The sequence below is a fragment of the Limulus polyphemus genome, unplaced genomic scaffold (assembly GCF_000517525.1).
Source record: "Limulus polyphemus unplaced genomic scaffold, Limulus_polyphemus-2.1.2 Scaffold76, whole genome shotgun sequence".
NCBI lineage: Eukaryota > Metazoa > Arthropoda > Merostomata > Xiphosura > Limulidae > Limulus > Limulus polyphemus.
The window spans coordinates 376753-398807 of record NW_013665686.1 but is presented as its reverse complement, the minus strand read 5'-3'; the positions used below and the strand labels follow the sequence as shown (position 1 = coordinate 398807).

Sequence of the window (22055 nt, the reverse complement as noted above, 5' to 3'; positions counted from 1 at the left end):
ATGAGATTGTTTTCCAGTTTCATCGGGGGTTTTTACCACATTTTATCCTGTACGGTAAGTTATTGTATTTTAGTAATTTGGAGAATGGAAAGAATCTCCTTTTTATAGAATTGTGTATAAGATAATCGTTGTTTTTTAAAAATGGGAGTTTTAAGATTGAACATTACACACGTGCCAAAAAAATAATAAAAAACGTTCTGTATGATGTTCAGAAATACAACTAACACTAAGCAAATAACTCGTAAATATATATATATACTATAAATTTTATGAAATTAATGTTTTCGTGTTATTGTTTTTGCCAGATGCTTATTCTAATCGTTTCAATACAAAAATAATATTATTTATTTTGCAGTTACTAGCTTAATAGAAATCTTGGTCTGATTTGTAAAATCCCAGTGTTTGATTCTTACACAATCTCGTGTCTTAATACAAATGAAATTCATGCCCAAACTAATGAAACATGTTTTTCTTTTTTATAAGAGGAACTTCGCTTTAGGCTGGAACAAACTAATTCTGTTTACCTGTTGGTGGAGAAAAAGAATTTAGATAAAGCAAAGGAAGCGACGAAATATTTACCAAATTTTCAGGTATAAACACAATATATACGTTATCTGTACATGTGTTTTGTTTTAAATTTATATGTATCAAAATTATGAAATGAAACAAATACTCATAAAATATTTAGCTTTTGTTCCTTTACAAAATATCAGATGTCCGAAAAAACACCAATTTATGATTAATTTTAAATACGGTCTTTCTTAACCCACACAAGTTTCGGTAAATAATTATGTATATTATCACAGAATTCAGTGTATGGACCCAATGCTAATTTCCAAACAAACTGCTGTAACCAACTTTATATTCACTCTTAGAATCAAATGTTGTTTTGTATTAAACTACTGTAACCAAATCTCGACCATTACTTCTATAACTTCATTAGGACTGTTAGTTTACCAAACCAGTTGTAATTAACACTCGATCATTTTCTATATAACCGTCTTTAGTTTTAGTAAAACTAAAGTAACTAACTTTTTACCCTTACTTATACAAATATCATTATAATCAAAGATTAGTTTAGTAAATCTACTTTAAACAAATTTCAACCCTTCCCTCTGAAACCGTCATTAGAACCATATATTAGTTTAATAAACCTATTTTAAACAACTTTCAACCCTTACCTGTATAACCGTCACCAGAATCAAGTTAATTTAGTGAACCAACCGTAACCAGGTCTTTATCCTACCTCTAAAGTCTAAACCCACCATAATAATCAAACATCAGCTTTAGTAAAACGACTTTAATCAACCCCTGAGAATACTACTTCATTAGAACAAAAGGTTAGATTTACTAAAACTGCTCTAATCAACAGTTTAATCCACCTTTGTACTGATAACAAGAGTTATCTGATAGTACGGTACCCATTTCTTTATTCAACTTCTATACCCACCATTAACGTCAACTGTTAATTTCTAGCAAAATAACTGAATATATGGTGTTAATAAGAATAAATAATATGGTGTTAAACATTCTTAATCTAAATCTCTTCTGTTGTAACAAATAAAATTGCTAAAAATCCACTCACTTACTCCAGCTTACACAGTAATAGTTGTTTTCATGTAAGTTGTTAATATAATTAGTATTTCAGTCACTGCTATACCTGTCGTATGCTAACCAACCGTAGAGCTTTAATATTGGGTGAAAAGCGCCGTCGGCACTGGATATAACAAATATGGTATTTTTACTTTCATTCAGAAGTTCTTACGAGTAATTAATATCCAGTGTGTGTGTGTGTGTGTGTGAACCAAATGTTAATATTTTTGTCAAAATAATACTATATTGATAATAACCTACCCAAAACGTTACTTTACTGCCCACATTGAGAATCCTGTAACGGGCGTATGGGCAGCACGTGGGCTTATTCATTGGGTTCGACAAAGAAATTTATTTTGATTTCGGGTCGTGCTTTTTGCGAGCGGAGCACATAAGTTACTAGGAAGTTTACGTATGGAATAAAGAACTCACACAGAGACAACTGAATACAAATCAAATAGTCGTTTTTTATATGCACACTGTTGAGCGTTTCATCTGTATCGAAACTCTCAAGGTTATCTTGAAACAACATTGACTCTAAATCATTGAATTCTTCGTTCTGAAAATCTAAGTGTTCATTAATAAGGCCTTCTATTATGTTCTGTAACATAGACACAACATTTGTTAAGTTATCAATTAGATTAACATGAGAAATCCTCTCGGTCATAATCTTTATAACTGTGTTATCAATTATTCTAAGATATCTTTAAGTAATTCCACTTTAAGCATTTCTGCATTTTCAAATCTACTGTTTCTTTAGTACAGCCAATGCTCTTCACTTGCCTCTCTTTATACATTTTTGAACCGTAAGTGAAACACTGTTAGACACTGGATCAGAAATACCATACTTACAAGAAGTTCTTGTAGATTCTGGATTACTGTCATCCTTCGTCTTCTGGAATCAGAACAATTCCCCGAAGCAACTTGATAAGTGCGAAGAAGTGACGTTTAGAGTCGGAAACACGGGATTATATACACAATTTTTAATGCTTTTATTATTGTTCATGAAGCTTAACAGATATAATTTTAAAAGTAGTTCTTTTAATTCAATTGGCACAAGTGGGATCTTCCATCAACAAGTGGGCTATTCCATCAGACTGTAGCCACAATCCACTTTGCTATTGGTCCTTGCAGAACTTATTTCTGTCCCTTATCTAATATTTTTGGCGAAATCATCCAAGACAATTAACTTAGGGCGCATAGCGACAAACCGTGTAACTCATGTCTCTTCATTAAGCTTAATTCACTCATGGATTTTCCTCACCATCCCGTTAACTGTTTATGGTGACATTGATTCATTTTGTCAGAAGCTTTATCTGAACAGTTTGGGTTTTATCTCAATATATCACCTCTGTCTGGCACTAGAGTTCGTAGCTGTGAATGTTCTTGCCTTTAAGGTCACAACGCAGTATGTGTCCAGGGCTAACTCCTGCGATGGGCTTCAAGCCTGTATCTTCCTTATTTGGTAATGTGTTTCATTAGTGTCCACTTTTTTTATAACATTTGGATCTGCTGCTTTCTCCATACCATGCGTTATATACGTTGGAAAATAAATAAAATTCACTTCATGAAAAGCTTTAACTATATATATATAATTAGTATTTGTATTCCACAAATACTTCGGTCCAAAAATACTTCCTAAATAAATTTCCCGAACAACACACGTCAGTGCTGTGTGTCCGAATGGTAGATAAGCCTAAAGTGGTAATAACAGAAGAATTATTCCGTGCAGTCTTCTTAATTGTCTGATCTGGTTAACTAGCTACAAAATATGGATATGGTCACTAAAACAGGCGAACTTTATAAAAATGTAGGTTTATGAAATATGGTGCTACAGGCGACTCTACAGAATTTTCTATATCGTGTACAGAATAAGAGTCAATTTCCAGTAACTTCAAGTGTAGCGTCACCTTCTTGTCCACATCAAGCTCAAGTTTTGCATGACTTCAAGCAGTATATCTATATAGCTTGTCTGTTCTTGCTTTTTTCTGTCATCAGACATGAATGATAATAACATTTCCTGACCAATTATTCCTATCTGGAACTAACTGTATCTATCTCATTGACACTAGTATTACTTTTTCATCAGTACGCTGACAATATCTCTTGTCTTTCCAACCAAATATCTGACAATATACCTGTTGTCTACGTCAACCAAATTACTTGGCAGGTGAACAAAAAGTAAGTATGCTTTTTAACCAAATTACAGTAAATATCTGTCGTCTTTATCTTACTGTGTGGAGTGTGAAACAAACATCACAACCCTCTAAATAATGTATTTACGGTAGAAGTGAGGAAGAGTAGTAATGTAGCTATTTTTAGTGAATATGAAATTAGCTCAACAATATACGTAGCTTCCCTGAAATATACATGCGACATCATCACTAAGCTCAGATAACTTATTTAAGACATTTTAGTTATTGTTGAACGATAATATTACAATCAAGACACACGGTAATGTGTCGTGCGGCCAAAAAAATATACAAAAAACAAAGAAACTAAACCGCACGACAACCAGTGTGTTATTAACATGAATGAAAACTTTGAGTTTTTCAACCATCAGTATAAATGCCTCCGTTAATCAAAACTATCCCATATTTTGTATAATAGATCTTTTAGGTATTCTTATTTAATACACCAAATGTCTAAGAAATCTCTTTAACTTGTATGGTTTTACAGCAGGCCAAACTTAGCCTGAAATTCTTCGTTTTCTTCGCACCAGTGGATTTGTTTGTTTGTTTATTTGAAGTTAAGCACAAAGCTACACAATGGGCTATCTGTGCTCGGCCCATCACGGGTATCGAAACCCGATTTATAGCGTTGTAAGTCCGCAGACATGCCGCTGTGCCACTAGGGGGCGCACCAGTAAAAAATATTTCCCTTTAAGCGATTTATTTCACACTTGGTATGAAGCTGAAACACATGTTTCCCTAGCTTAAAAAAATCGGTTATATTAGCTTAAGTGTTCTCGTAGATAAGGGCAAAAATAAGTAAAAGTTACGCTTAAATCTCGTAAATGTTTGCGCTCGCCTGGAGACAAATTGGCCAATTCGATCACGTTGAAATTTTAACAACAACCAATTGGGGTACTCTCATAATTAGAAAGTTTTTAATTTTATAAAAATCAAGCGCGAAATTCGGAAGTTTGAGCCCAAAACCACCACCGTTTACAAATATTCTTACGATTTTTGCGTACAACTTTGCATCAGACTTCAAACTAATGTAAACGCTTCCCGGTACGTGGATTGCTTTCGTTTCTGGCATATAACTAGCATATTTTATAATATAATTTAACCTACTGCTCAAAACTATACAAGGAACATGATGTCTATTGAAAAACAACTTGGCTGAAGAAAGTGTGGACAAAAATAAAGCAACTGAAAGTTATAAATTCAAAGTAACTGAAGTATTGAAGAAACCCACATAATAGGTAATTGATACTAATTATTCCAAACTATATATGAATGTCAAATTTATGTTCTTTGCGGTTATTTTTACCTAATGTATAACAAAAATAGAGTGGTATCTAATCAAAACCAGCATAGCTATAAGAAAAGGTGTTGTCAAAATGATAAAATATTGATGAATAAAATTTTATGCAAAGCTATGGTGACTAAGCATTCAAAATTTTGCAAAATTTGTGCAGTATGCATATTCACTACAATAAATCACATGGGCCGCTGTTTTTGTCGGTGCATAACTCAACATAAAAAACGTAATATTCATTTATAAAGTTCAGATAACTTGTACGACCTTCATACTTTGCCCTACAAGGCCTTGGCAGCTAATTTCACAAGCCTTTTAACGTAGCTATTTATAACACTTTCTTAAACAGGAGATACTGGTGTTTGAGAAATCTGAAGATTGTCCATCGTTTTTGGAACTTGTTGAGGAAGATGACGGATCTGCCTTTACTGGTTCTCCTGCGATTGATCCTAAAGAAACGCCTTTACTGTTAACGTTTTCTAGTGGAACTACTGGATTACCCAAAGCCATTGTACATACTCATTACACTTTTCTTTCTGCAGTTATCATTGCCACGTAAGTCATTCTACACAGTTTTACTCAGAAATCAAAAACTTCAAAATAAAGTTACTTTCGCCATTATCAATAAGATTTTACGATATATTTTTCAATACTGTAGTTGTTTAAGTGATATTTTAAGATTTAAAAGCAATTGTCATAGCTAAAAAATATGTTTCTAGTTTTATATATTATACGATGTTTCGGCGCATAAAAAATCGAGCCCTTTTAAATTTGCCCAATTGTTTTTCTGGAAGAAATTTAAAATATTATATTTGCTTGTTTGTTATTAACCACAAAGCTTCACAAAGAGCTATCTGTGCTCTGCCCACCACGGGTATCGAAATCCGGTTTCTAGAGGTATAACTCCGCAGATATACCGCTGTGCCACTGATCTACTCACTAGGAAACGCATTGTTTCATGTTAAAAAACTTCATTTTTAACATAATAGCTATAATGGTAAAATAACGAAGAAAAACAATGATCCTTTAGCAATGGATGACGTACTTAACGATAAGTTTTCTTTCACAAAACCTGAAGTTGTTATTTGAGACGTTCGAAAAAACAACAACAACTTAGCACAAATTATTTAGCGTTATATTTAATAACTAGATCCCAAAGTAATTGTACCACCATGTTTAAATATTAATATGTGATTTTAAAATATTTCATATAAAGTGTAATATGACAAATCCCCATGTAACTTATTAAGTTTTTATCATGAAATAACGTTTCATATATAGTTTCTACTACATCAAGATAGCTACTTTCTTCAACTACTCAGCAAAAAAACGTAACAGTAAATCTGATTTTGCTTGTTTCTTTATTGTTAAGTTTTTAAGTGGGTTATCTATTCTGTGTCTGCCACAGCAATCTAACACAGAATTTTAGTATTATGTACCCTTAAGCTACACCACCTGAAGCCTTTAAGTATAGTAATTAATTTGATGTGCTTTCTTTTTTCTTTCAAAGGGCTACACATATAATTAACTAGAAAAAATGAAGCTAAAATCTTAAGCTTTTTTTTTTTTTTTACGACTGACATTTCCTGTCCACTTCTAGCAGCTCACACACAATTCTTTTAATTTGATTTAATTTCTATATTATCTGTATTTTATGGCAGATTTATATAATTTTATCTGTTTTATTGTATTGCAGCATATAAGAGAAAATTGGATGAATTTTTCAACTAATTTCTCCATATATTTTTATCATAAAGACATCCATCTGTTTGGAAGATTTCCCAGGATGACATTGTTCTTGGAATGTATCCATTTTGCCACGTGGCGGGTTTTCTCTTTCTAATTATTACTCTGTCTGAAGGAGTAACTCTAAGCGTTGTGCCGTCCTACGAGTCGGATTTATTTTTGGAGGTCATAGAAAAACATAAGGTAAACATCTAAAAATCATTTTTGACTCATGAATAATCATTATCTAGAGTTATTAATTAATATTCCGATTTATTGAAACCTCTCTTACTTTCATTATATCTAATGCCTTGACTAAATGAGGATGGACCCCGTTCTCCCAGCTCAGAAAAGCACTAAAGATGGTTATATGAATAAGGATCTAGGACTACTGAAACAATATTACAGAATATATGAAAGTTTGTATATGAACTAATGAGGGACATACGGTTATATGCGATAACTGTTATTCACTGAATAAGATTTAACTATCCAGAATAAGGAGGATCTGGAAGTTATGAGTGCGGCGAACCTTTTACCTTGTCATGCAAAGTCATCCAAGATTGTGCGACTCTTGTTGTTCAAAACTGTGGGTGACTCTTTCTTCTCTAATATACATATATACTTAATAAAATGTACAAAATACCTGATTTTCTAAAGTTTACTTATACGAATAACCTTGTGGGTTAGAACCCCCCCCCCCCTTCAACTTCAGTTACCTACTTTAATCAGTAGTCTAATGGATCCTCGGATATAAAATGATTTTCTTATCCTTTCAGTGTATGATTTAAGATGTATTACCTTTCTTCTTTGTTATCATGGTTACTTGAGTGTATCAAATACTGTTTGATAAGCATTATATATCTAGTAGTGACCTCTGACGGGCCAAAACAAACTTTCATTAATTACTCTCAAGATTACTATGAATGATTTTTTTTTTATAGTTGTATCACACATGTATTCTTCAAGCGAAAGGTGTGAGATAATCTTAATTTATTTATGACTGTTACTTAATGGAAACATGTAGAAGAGTTTACAAACAACAACGATTTGTAATCAATAAGGAATAAGTAGCCAATGATAACAAGACCTTGAGGACACTCCTCCGAATAAGAATTAGCGATAACCCAAACATATTGTTTGTTTGTAATTAAACACAAAGCTACACGATGGGCTATCCGTGCTGTGCCCACTACGGGTATTGAAACCAGGATTATAGCGTTCTAAGCCCGCAGACATACCGCTGTGCCACTCGGGGGCAACCCAAAAAGAAAAACCTACAAGTCGCAGTTTTGGCCTTTTCTTGTTAATTACAAGTTTCTTTATATTTTGTGGAAATAATAAATTTCATTTTAATTTTTCATTTTACGTTAAAATAAAGTATATGTAACGTCATTATCTTTTACGCTACAGGTTTCTGTTGTTCCAGTAGCAGTTTCAATAGTTTATCGACTTCTTAGAAATCCCAATGTGCACCAGTATAACCTCACCAGTGTAAAGGAGATTTTAACAGGGGGAGCTCCTCTCAATCAGGAATCCAATGAAGAAGTTGTTATGAAGGCTTTTCCATTCCTAAGATCTTTCCGACAATGTAAGATGAAAAGAGAAATTTGTAAACTTAGCAATGAAATTACAGGAAGAAAAAAGGTTCTGTAATGGTATTGTTGTAAGAACATTTGTTTCTTAGATTGAAGGGGCTGCGGGTGTTAATGATCTATATATCTGGTGATATATCTAGAACATGAGTTTACTATAAATATGGGTGGACTAGTTAATTAGAAGCCAGTGATGAATAGCGGATGCGTTATTTCAAAACTGAGAACTGAATCAGTCAGTGGGTTTTCGGGAAGTACTTGGATTACTGTTTGATATCACGCTGATTGAGTTACTTTGGATAAGTAAGCTGATTATATATTAGTCCTAGTATTGTTAGTGAGATCTGAATTTTATTTATAACATAGGCCAACAGTAAGTTACAACATAAATGTGTTCAAGCTTGTAGAAACGTTAAAGGACGAAATAAACAAATTTATAATTGATATGTGGACTTGAAGTTTAGTTACTTACAATTTTGGATATATTTAAAACAGAAATTCAACTGTTAAAGACAGCGAACACGATGTCAGTAGTGTGATTCAAGCGTTAATTGAGATGGCGAATGTGTTAAGACAAGATCAGAAGAAACAAGACAGAAGTTTTAAAGAAGACCAAGAAGAACGCAATAGAAAATTCAAAGAAGAGCAGGAAAACTGAACTGAAAATTGAAAGAAAGATACAGAAAATTAAAAGAAGATAACAGAAATTTGGGAGAGAAGCTAGAAAAAGAGAACTACTATTTAGATGAAAAGTAAAATAAAAAAATAAATCTGATTCTGGATTGACCGATGAAACTTTTAGGAGATGTACAGAAAGATTGCAACAATAAAAATGAATAATTATGCAAAATTAATGATGTCAAAAGTGAAGTACAAAAGACATAAATGAAATAGAAAAGGAAGAAAAAATTTTGAAAACACTGATGACAGAATAAAACATATGGAAAATAAATTATTAAATGCGAATATTATACCAGCGACACCTCTTTCTACATTGTCTCAAGAGTTATAAACCAACTACCACAAAATGTGGAAAGGAGAACTTATTCGGTATACATGTATTACTAATACTGCTGTGCCGTCTGTTACTAAACAGCCTTCCTACTCCAGTCAAGACACTACCAAATCAAGTTCCAGAATTTAGCTGACCTACTCAAAATCAGCCACTCGAAAAAAAAAACACAGCATAATATGGTAGGAAGCTATCGGGAACACACCATTATCACTGATGTTCAGGAAATACTTGAAAGTTTCATTGAATCTTCTGAACTCTATTTTAAATAGCAGTCACGCTGAAGAGTCTTACACAGGTTATGTAGAGAGATTAAGGAACGTTATCGATGGTACACATAACTTTACTTGAGAAAGACTTAAATCAGCTAGTTATAAAATTACAAGTCACTATGATATTAATTCTATCAAGGTGACATGATATGGCTGTACAATCCTTATTGTAAGAAAGAACGAACTCCAAAGTTTAACAGGTGATAGCGGGGGCCATAAGCTAAAAAATTAATAACGTGATTTACAGAATCTAGAAGGATCGACGACCCAAGCCAAATGTAATCCATTGGTGTTGTCAGTGAAAGAGTGGTCAATTGGGTAACTCCAAAGCAGAATTAGTTAGTGTAAACTCAACTCTTGAGAAGAGAAAAGTTTCTGTTAAGGTTACTTCTAGAGAACCATCAAGATTGGAACTGTCAGTGGATTCACCCGATCCAGGAAAAACTTCCTCATTGACAGGACGGCCAGTGAGAACGAAGGACAAGATGCCATCCCATTCCTATACCATGGACTTTATAAGAGAAACGCACTAACAACACTTAGTGAATGGACAATTTAATGTACTGTATTATTTTTGTATTAGGAAAGTTCTAGGGATTTCACAATCCAGGAAAGGGACAGTTTTTTTAAACAGTATTTTGTCAAGTTCTGACTTGTTTGTTAATTAAAAGGAGTTGCAAGTCATAATGATCCAAAGACCTGGCGAAATGTCTAGAACAATGATTAATTATAAATATATGTGTGTCAGTTAATTAGAAGCCAATAGTGAATAGTGAATTAGTTATTACAAACTAGAGAACTGAATCAGTCAGTGTGTTTTCATCAAAAATTTGGATCGCACTTACTGAGTGTCTTTGTAAAAATGACTTGATTTTATGTTAGCTCTAATATTTTTAGAGAGGTTTGAGCGTCATCTATAACGTAGGCTTAGAATATGTTACGAGTGTTCAAGCTGTTAGAACCGTTAAAAATGGAAATATACTAATTTTTGATTAGAACGTGGGACTCGACGTTGAATTATTTTCACGAGATAATTTAAAAGAAATCACCAGCGAAAGAACAACCTTAAAACAACATGGAATACAACGAAGTAGTGAACAAACTTATTCAAGAAATGCATGTGAAGTTTTATAGTCAATATAAGAAACAGTGGGTAGGATAAATCGTGCTTATATACCAGCCTAATTTGAAAACAACCGTGAGTGATACCCATTAGTGCCAGAAATATTCACCTGTATGTTTAGAAATACAGACTGTTCTAAACACGTATACTGGATCTATAATAATGACCATTATGAATTACGATTTTTTTTTTTAATTTAATTCGACGCACATGTTCAGTAACATATACATCAACATGACTGGTAAAATACACCAGTTTATGAATTTTAAGTTATTTGTTCAATAATTGCTTTACAATACCAGATCTGGTACAAATGTTGGAGTTTAGTATGTTTTGGATTAAGCGTTGCAGGATTTTTTTTAGTAAATAAAAAAGGAAGGAAACGAGTTCAGCATATAAATAGTTATAAGGATAGTAAAGCCGGAAGAATTTTATTTTTGACATGAAATAAGATACAAACATATTTGGCGATAAGTTGAACTAATGATTTTTTGTTTATTGTTAGAGCATATTTTCTTCAATTTAATTTCTTATTTATGAAAAGATAAATATTCTTTACCTTTTTTGCATAATTTGATTCAAATACATAGCAAATTTAAAATTAGGGTAACTTTACTAAACAGTTTAATTAAAGGAAATAAAACATACAGTTTTGGTCTTCTCTGATACTACTAGAATGCCCAATTGATCATATTTTCACAAATATTTACTTTAAAAAAATCATTCTTTTTGTTCATAGTTTATTTGTTTTTTAGAAATTGATTAAAACGTTGCTGTCTTAACGCTAACGTGTGTTTTAAAACTTTTATTTGCTTTGCTGTTTCATACAATTTAATTTATAATTTTTGATTTAAGTTATGTTACATTATTGTGATCTATCTAAACTGTTCAAAAACATTACTTTTTGTGCTTTTTGATAATCAAAGCCTAAACTAGAAACAGACGATAAACTATATAACAGTCATGTTATGTTATGTTGTAGTATTGTTCTGTAACTTGTAATAAAGATTATTTTATTAATTTATTTTCAATTGGTCTAAATAATAATCTCAGTTTTATTTCATTCACAATATCATAAAATACATTTTTTAACGTTTTGATGCATGGGAATAATTTCTAACTGTGTTTCATTTATATATATATTAGGTTATGGATTAAGTGAAATTCTTAGTGTTGCTTCTGTGGAAAAAGGAAACATTACTCCTAACTCCGTTGGAAAACTAACTCCTTCAACAGAACTGAAGGTTCGTGTTTATCTCTTACTCATTGGAGCGTTTTTTATATCATTTTTGTTTGTTTGTGGGTTATCTGTGTTATACCCCCCAGGAATCTTAGCGTTATATGCCTTTAATCTTATCGCTGAGCTACTGGGAGAGTTGATTTATTGCATAAAGTTTCAGCAATATAACATGTTGTGCAAACATTTAAAAATGGCGCTATAACATGTTTTAATTGTTAACCTTTAGTGGACAAATCAGCTCCACAAGAACAAAGTAAGATACAGAGAAGACTTCGTTCTATCTCAAAAATTGATTAAATAAAAATGAACAAGAATAATTCTGTATGAAGTATAGAAAATTACTATTACACAATTCTTCATACAACTTAAGCATAAGAGGAGAAGTCAACTGGAGCCTTTGGTAACTGGATACTGATCTAGACACAAGGAGATCATGTAAAGCTTTACCCAGAATGTATATTGTCATGTTTTGTATATAGTCAAGTGCAATATGTAGTTGAGAGTGGGAAAGTTATTTTAAAAAAAGGCATTTATTTAATTTAATGTTTTGTTTGAAGAAATTATTTTAATTTATTGATAGTATAATAATTTTCTGGTATGTAAAATACTTCGTGAAACTATTATTTTTATCTTAGTAAATATATAAGCACAATAAAGTCTGTATGTACTTCGCTTTTTCATATCGTTTTGCTGTACCGTCTTCATTACATTCATCCTCCCACATGTAGAACATATCATTTTTCCCCAGTTATTGTGATTGTAAGACAGTTTGTCAGTTTTAAACAACTTCAAAATATAATTATTATTTTCTTAAATTTATATTTTTCAGGTCGTTGATCTCGCCACGGGGGTCGCTTTAGGCCCAAATGAAGGTGGAGAATTTTATGTTCGTGGTCTTCAGATGATGAAAGGCTATCTTGATAACCCCAAAGCTACAGCAGAAGTTTTTACGGAAGATGGTTGGTTTAAAACAGGTCAGTTTTTACAGTTATAACACGAATATTACTTATTTTATAAAACAAAATTTTCGATCCAGAGTTGTTGTTATTTTTAGTGAACATTTTATTATTTTTATCTCTAATTGTTATTGTTATATATATTTTTTCGGTAACTTTTACGGTGTTAGTGTTACCACAATTGTTTTTTACTATTTTATGGAGTGTTATTTTTACCTTTCCTTTCATTAAAAGACTGTCACCGTTAACGTTCTTCTCTTTGCTTTGGATATTACTTTTTAAAACTTTTCATCTTCAGTTAATTAGAGTGGGAATTTGGAATAACCCAAATTTTCTGAACTGGCCATTTAAAATTGCAGTCGGAAATGTCCTTAACAGCGAGGGAACCAAACTTTTGATTAAATGCGTTGTAATCAGTATCAGTTTGAATTTTGTGATGTATTGAGTTCATAATATTATGAATTTGTTGGTTTGTTCAATTTCGCGCAAAGAAACTCACAACTGATGTGCTCTAGCCGTTCCTAATGTAGCAGTGATAGACTGAAGGAAAGATAACTAGCCAACACCAGCCATCGCCAACTCTTGGGCTACACTTTTACCAACAAATAGTGGGATTAACTATCACCTTATGATGCTCCTGCGGCTGAAGAGCGAGAAAGTTCTGCGACTGGTTTCGATCTAACAGCCTACAGATTGCGAGTTTAGCATCCTAACCACTCGGCCATGCCAAGCCTAAACATTTGGGGTCAGTTTGTGTACAAATGTTATCATAACTACACATCCATTAAACATTACTTCGGTTGATTCAGTTTTAGTTATTAATTTAAAAATTACAGCATGATCTGCTTTTGTCTATTTAAACTACACTATATTTCAGTCCCCCCAGTGGCTCAGCGATGAGCCAGAGAGTTTATAACGCTAATTTTTTTAAGGTTCGATATCCACAGTTTGAACAGGCTACCCATTATGTAGCTTTATGCTTAAAAAAACAGCAAAAAATACATTTCAAACAAAAAGAAATTGTAGTAAAAATATTGTTTTTAACCACCTTGTCTGCGGTTCGCCATTGAGCATTATAATGTGAAGGTCAATCCTACTATTAGTTGGTAAAAAGAGTAGCCAAAGACTTGGCGGTGTGTGGTGTTGACTAGTTGCCATCCCTCTAGCCTGTCACTACTAAATTAGGGACTGCTAGCGCAGATAGCCCTAAAGTAGCTTTGTGCAAAATTCAAACCAGCCCAAGCGTAACCAACCTCCTTAAAAGTGAATTATTTTCGTGAATTTTTCTGTATGCTCTTAGTAATTCTGATTTTTTACAAGCCGATTGCTATTACTCAATGGTATAATCAAATATTATCCTTAATAACTAGAGAAGTAGAAACTAAGAAATGCCGCATTAGAAACACGATAACGTTTGCTTGAAAAAGTTTGTCTCTGGTTAACAAAGAACAGGAATAGAATACAACCGATTTCTAATTCTACGTTTTCAGAAAATTATAAATGGAACCAAAGAACGTTGATCTTAAAATCCAAATTTAACATTGTTTTAAGGAAAAACATATATGGTTGACTTTCATTGATGAAGGTCAATTTACCAAAACATTGACAATATAGTTATTTTTATATTAAAGCAATGAGAACTAATTATTTAAGTTTCAGATTTTAATATTGTTATTTCAAACTATCCAAAATAGCATGATAAAACAAGGAATGTAAACATCATTCAATCAAACTTAAAAATATACACTTATCAACAATAGTTATTCTCGACAGGAGATTTCGGCCATTATGATTCGGAGGGAAATCTCTACATCACTGACAGATTAAAAGAAATGATCAAATCAGGATTTCATCAGGTTTCTCCTACTGAAATAGAGTCTGTATTATGTAGCCATCAGGTAATAGAGGACGCTGCAGTAGTTGGAATCCCAGATTCCACTTTAGGAGAAGTACCTTATGGATTTGTTGTGATCAGACCAGATAGTCACGTGACACCTGAAAACATACTTCGTTTTATTTCAGGTAAGATTTTTTTCTATCACGAATGTTATTTGTAGAAATATTTAATACACTCTTAACTTTTCCAGTCTGTGGTATGCTTCACATTATTGTAATGTACGAACGAATACTACAGTAAATATTAAACAAAATGCCTGCATTTAAATATTACTCAATAATCACCGGAACATTATTAAATACTATAGTGTGAACGCATTTTTTAAGTAGGCGAAGCATGATTTTAATTAATTATATTTGGCACAAGCCAACTGTATTAGGCTTCTTATATTTTACAACACTACATTCCTTATTCAGTCTCTTAGGGCTTTTTCAGTAAGAATAAGAATGTATAATAGCATTTCAACCACACAATGAATACGGTGGGAATAGTGTGTTTGAAGTATAGTAATACAGTTTTTTTCTTCTTGAAAAACCCATGATACAAAATTGAAAGCGACTTGCGGTAGATATGTGTGCACTAATGATTTTCGCTAGGAACGTAAATATAAGTCTTATTCATGTGTTTCAGTTTAAATAGTTGATAGATGTATTAAGTTCATAGCCATGTATTTAATATTTACCCAACAACTGTGCACACAACACACAATTTAGCAAGGACCGACTTCGGCGCCATCGTTTGGTTTAAAAGCAAGCTAACGGTGGCAATATTGAGGGGCATAACATCGTTCAGTAAAAAAAAAAAAAATATTCAAATTAAGCTTTAGGAAAACTTTACTCGAAAATCATTGTTGTTGACTTTATTAAGCCAATCTAGTTAATTTTGATTATAATAATTACTTTATGGTCTTTTAACACTTATCATTTTTAGTTGTCAAAGAAGTATGAGAGTGTTAACCTTAAAAAGTCAAATTTCTTCAAAGAAACTTGCTTGCAACAATCAAAATGGTCTTAGTTTTACTTTCGTTTTTGTTTGACCCGCTATGTTATAAACATCCATATTGGAAAGTAGAATATGAGTTGAAATGATACTGTTGAAAGCAGATACAATTATATATATAAGTAAACTTGTCTGTTTGTTTTTAAGCCCAATGTTATACAATGGGCTATCATTACTATGCCTGTCACTGGTATAGAACACAGATTGTTTTTAACATTGTAAGCCTACAAATGATCCACTGGAGGCGATAACAACATTATGTAATTATTACGAGATTACTTAAGATTGCACAAAACTCGTCCATCACAATCATACACTTTTTTTTCAAATTTTAACAATTATGATTCAAATACATCGAAATACATAAATGTTTATATATAACCTTCATACACCGATAAAGTCTTTCAATTTTAATATTTTGTATATTTTGAATATTTGATAACTTAGTGTTGATACAATTTTACTTAAAGTTCCACACTTAAACTGGCGTGATAGCTTTTAAGAAATAGCCCAATCTCACTAGACGTAAGTTGGTCTTATTCGACTAAATATGTCTGTTATGTAAGTTTAAAATACAGCCTGTCTTACTAGACTTTGTTTTGTTTTAATAGCTCGTCTAGCGCCACAGAAACAGCTGAAGGGATTGGAGTTTATAGACAAAATTCCTCGATCACAGTTCGGCAAGATCGAACGTAAATATTTGAAAGATCATGTAGTCCAAAAACTGAAGAAATAGCCACTTGTCAGTGGCTCTCAGACAACATACAATATATATATTTGATGGTTTCAGTTGATGTGTAGAAACAGTATTTTCTATGAATTAAACGGCTACACGATAAAAGCATATATTTTTTTATATCTTATATGAATTTGTTTGAGTTTTTGTTATATATCATTAAAACTTCAGAATATGTGTTTAGGATGTTTGACTCGCAATGTTTCGATCGTGGGATCGAAACTCGTCGTAGAACAACTCCTCGTTTTAGTTGTGGGAGTGTTATAATATGGCGGTCAGTCCAAGTATTCATTAGTAGATATTAGTGAAATTCAACACACAACAACCACAGGTGTATCAGAAATGTATTACAAAATGTGTTTATATGTGAAATAAATGTACTGACATTTATTCAACAAAATAAAACTATGGAAACACTGTAGTAGAAATATAGAATTACTTGTATCAGTGAAAGTAAATGTTCATTGTTGGAATCAAACTAACTCCCAACAATTATCAAAACAAAATGTAATGTCATCCACGTAGAAGTAGTACAAGCTTATAGTTCACGTTGAATATTTTTTTAAAGATTTAAGAATTTTTTAGAGGGTGAAAAGCCATGATAATCCACACGCAGCCTTTATTATAAACGATATATCTCCGCAAACACATCTTTGAGCTCATAAGTTAAATTTCAAAGTTGACAAGGAGTTAATACCGATAAACTCCAAGATAAGAGTTAATACCGATAAACTCCAAGATAAGAGTTAATACCGATAAACTCCAATATAAGAGTTAGTACCGATAAACTCCAATATAAGAGTTAATACCGATAAACTCCAATATAAGAGTTAATACCGATAAACTCCAAGATAAGAGTTAATACCGATAAACTCCAATATAAGAGTTAATACCGATAAACTCCAAGATAACTTGAAGACAGTAAATTGCTCTAGATAAAAGTTGATGTTAGTGAACAGATACATTATACATAGCTGTGCGCGCTTCCTCTTCAATGGAGTGCCATATTGCTACCGCTACAGCACGAAATATACAACGGCATTACTGTTGTCGCTACATATTTATAAATATAGGGGCGCTACCGCTACTTTTGAAACTGACATTTTTCATAATAATTGATTTTTGTCACTGGGTAATGTAATAATGAAAAACGCAAATTTATTGGTAAATTGTAATACAATAACATAATACAGACTCTTCAGAATAGCCTATCCGTATTTGTGAATGATGAGAAGAAGGCAGCTAACAACCATACAGCCTTCGATATATTCAATGATAGTATTTAATAAACACAACGTCAAAAATATATGAATATGATGACAGTAATAATATTAAATGAGCTAATATGAAATAATAAATCTCTGATATTAGAATATATTACGTCCCTTATTATTTGTTTAATTTTATTATTGGTTTAATTTGTTATATAATTTTAGTAGTATCAGCTTCTCGAAATTGTTATCCGTCAATCCAGCTCTTTTTGACTTCAAAATGTATTTCAATGTTGAGAAAATGCGTTCTACAGTTGCATTAGATAGAATGGCCATATTGAAGTAAATAAAGAGATTTAAAAGCTGAAGAAGAGAACAAGCTTGCTTAGGAACAGTGTTATTTGATCATTGCTACTTTGTGACGAATTACTTTCAAGCTTTGATTGTTGTTTATAACACATGAAGAAATCTTCTTTGTCATGTCCCTCGGTGCTCAAATATGACCGAAAATCACTTAAATCAGCGGCTCCTTCTATCTTCTCTGAAATGTTTTTTAATCATCATTTGTTTTATAGTTTCTCTCCCAGTGTTCGACCTAATCCATGGATGAAAAGTATTAGGTCGTCAAGAAATTAATGTCGCGTTTTGGAACACTTTCATTAACCACCCCCCAAAAAACGTACATCGTGTATAATAGTTAAACGAACCGCCTAAATAGGCTACACTAACGTGACAAACTTTACACATTATATGTTTTAACAGCTCGTCTAGCGCCACAGAAACAACTGAAGGGATTGGAGTTTATAGATAAAATTCCTCGATCACAATTCGGAAAGATTGAACGTAAATATTTGAAAGATCATGTTGTCCAAAAACTGAAGAAATGATGACTGGTTAGTGGCTCTCAGACAACACTACATTATATATACTGCTTGGTTTCGATTGATGTCTGGAAACAGTTTTTCCTGTGAATTAAACAAACTACAACAACCACAGATGTACCAGAAAAGTATTATTAAATGCGTTTATATATGAAATAGATGTAATGACATTTATTCAACAAAACATAACTATGAAAACACTATATTACAAATACAAAATTACTTGTATCGGTGATAAGTTTACATAAAATCATCTTTAGAAAGTAAATGACCATTGGTGGAATCAGACTAACTCCTAACAGTTATTAAGAGGGAATGTAACGATGTTCACGTAGGAGTAATGAAATCTTAGAGTTCACGTTGATTCATACTTTTCAAGTTTTAAGGTTTCTTTTATTAATACAGTAAACAGTCATGACAAACTACACGTAGCCTTTTTATAAAAAATGTATCTCCGAAATCCCATCTTAAATCTCGATAAGGAGTTAATGTCAATAATCTCCAAGATAGATTGAAGCGAGTCAACTGCTCTAGATAAAATCTTGAGTTTGTGAACTGATAAATTAATCACAACGATTGCTAGGAAAGCTAGTAAACGAATGAATGACTTAAACCCAGATCAACCACTATAAAGATAAAACCGGTAAATTAGTATATAAATCAAAGCCGATAAGCTACTACGGATAAAGATTTAAAGCCGATGAACTGTTAACTAAAAAACAAACTCGAAGCTAGTTTTTATTTGGTGTGGAATTACGCGCAGAGCTACTCGAGTGCTACCTGAACTACAGGGAAGGCAGCTAGACAACACCACCCACCGTCAGCTCTTGGGCTACTCTTTACCAAAGAATAGTGGGATTGACTTTCACTTTATAACGCTCTCATGGTTGATAGGGACGAGACGAAGATATTTGGTGAAGGGTATCGATCTCATGATCCGCAACTTGTGAGTTGAGCACCTTAGTTAGCAGGTTATGCCAAGCCCGCAAATTCTTAACTTGCTGTAAATGCAAAAATGTGCTAACTTGCTCTAATTAATTTTCATGTGTTTCAGTTTGTGTAGGCCTGGTGAGCTTGCAGTTTTATAATTGTCATTAACGAAAGTTGTAGTGTGTATAAGATGAATATTAAACAGTTTTTAACAAATGAATTATTGGTAGACAATCCGCACGTTACAGCTATACTTAATAAAACTATATGCATATTTTTAGAACACATATCATTAAACTCTCTGATATATATTTTCTTGTCTCATTCCTGTCCAAACAAACAATAATTGTCTTATCATGCCACTAGATGGTGCTTGAAATATTAGTTTTTAAATTAGTGAGGAATTGACACTTTCAACTATTCAATAACAGTAGCAAAGGTTTTCTCTAATTACATCAAACATGAAAATAAATGACTCATTTATAGACAACGTAGCATTCTTTTCTTTATGATTCCAAACTTTCAAAATGTCATGTAGGTATTATAACAAAAAACAACATTTGAGTCACTGTATTTGCCTAAACACTTCTATATTTTTGATAAGAAAATTTGATTTATTATTATTATTATAGTTACATTTGATAAGAATGATAGTAGATTTGCATATAAGTTTAATAATTCATAACGAAACAGTAAAAAATCATAGGTAACATAAATTTCCCATTCGTGACAATTTGCACCCAGGAAACAGTAACGTACATAAATGTTATCGATATCAACGTAACTTCTACTTCTTAAAGGTCGCATATATTGTATTACAGGATCTGTGGCTAGTGAAGATCACACGTGTTATATGTTGAAATCTCACTCAAAGTTAATGAAACGATATTGAAGAACAAGTCCAAAAGTATAGATAAACATTTGATTGATCTCTAAACACAGACAATGTATATAATGTATTGGCAAAGATCTGTTGATTATCGAACTCGTATTAGTAAACAATGTGTAATGATTGCAAAACTATCTTTTCAGAATATTTCAGTTATTTCAATTCCACAAAATGTACTAAATATTGATCTGAAGTCGAACAGGATAAGCAGACATGTAAAAGATGAAAACACGAGGATAAATAGTTATCGAGGTCCGCTGATGCAGCAATAAGAGAAAGTCCAAGAACACTTGTGTTTCCAAGTGTCAAAAGTATAAATACGAAGACATTAAAAGTATTTATCAAACAACTAAATAAATAATTAAATTTAATGTGAACAATGAGAGGATAATTTCATTGTTTAAAAATTAAACCTTTTCTTCAGATTAGGAAACACCACTGTAACAAGCCTGCTATCAGTATTTACACACTTTCATCATCAACTACATCCAGTCACTGTGTTACATGTTGCTTAGTTACACGTTCTGTGAAACATTTTAAGAATGAAATACATGTTGTTTATGTGTATGTGCATCGAAAATATCTCTCAAGCACAAATCACTAACAGGCTTAGCTCTAAAAGGTCTGAAATCATGTAGATATAATAAGAAAAACAACAACTATAAATAAAAAAATATTCCTTATGGTCATATACAGGTGTTTTAGTACCAACTTATTGACAGGTGGCGCATTTCGTTCAGTGATAATAAAATGTACTTGAGCTCGCATTGGGGCTTGTTTTCTGAATCATTCTGTGGACCAAAATATTTTAGATAATTTTATCAAAATTCCAAGTACAACATTTAATCACGCGCAATTCGAAAAACCTTGTATATTATATGATCTGTAAAATACGCTGGCACTTAAGAGATCGTTCACGTCAACATTTCTCCTGTATAAGAATTAATTACACTACGAAACCCACAATAACTCTTCACATTGCATCTCCGACTTCTCTCTACTTGGGCTCATATTTGCTTCCTCCACTGTAACGCAATGATTGTTTATTATTGCTGAATTTCACGCAAAGCTACTCGAAAGCTATCTACGTCGTGCCCATCGCGAGTATCGAAACCTAATGTTTAGCGTTATAAGCCTTCAGATTTGCCACTGAGGGGCCACTATCTGCATTAATCGTTCCTAATTTTGAAGTGACGGCTGTCAACACCACCCACCGCCACATCTTGAGCTACTCCAATCAACTAGTGGGGTTTCACCCCGAGTTTTATAACGCATTCACAGCTTCAGAGTGCGAGGCGCAAATTTCTTTTGGCGGAAACGAGGAGAGAACCTCGGATCCATAATCTGGCACGACATTCACTGAGCTGCGCTCGACCCATAACTGAAAACGTTTGATTTTTGAAATTAGGTGCAGTTCTTCTTCTTGATGTGAAAGAAGAATTTTCATTCCATTAACTTTTTTTTCCAATTCTCTTTTATTTGATCAAAACTCTCTCATAATGTTTTGCTT

The 22055-nt window shown here is 32.5% G+C and overlaps 1 protein-coding gene across 1 annotated transcript in view; it reads left to right on the top strand.

The window, feature by feature from the left end:
* The window catches only part of LOC106466771 (4-coumarate--CoA ligase 1-like), a 21242-nt gene extending 4267 nt beyond the window's left edge, over nt 1-16975 (top strand). The window contains exons 3-10 of the mRNA XM_022395421.1: nt 484-590; nt 5429-5634; nt 6837-7008; nt 8218-8395; nt 11953-12050; nt 12876-13020; nt 14776-15024; nt 16510-16975. Coding sequence (XP_022251129.1) covers nt 484-590; nt 5429-5634; nt 6837-7008; nt 8218-8395; nt 11953-12050; nt 12876-13020; nt 14776-15024; nt 16510-16634 — 1280 coding nt within the window. The 3' untranslated portion in view covers nt 16635-16975. The remainder of the gene's footprint in view (nt 1-483; nt 591-5428; nt 5635-6836; nt 7009-8217; nt 8396-11952; nt 12051-12875; nt 13021-14775; nt 15025-16509) is intronic.
* The last annotated feature ends 5080 nt before the right edge of the window (nt 16976-22055 follow it).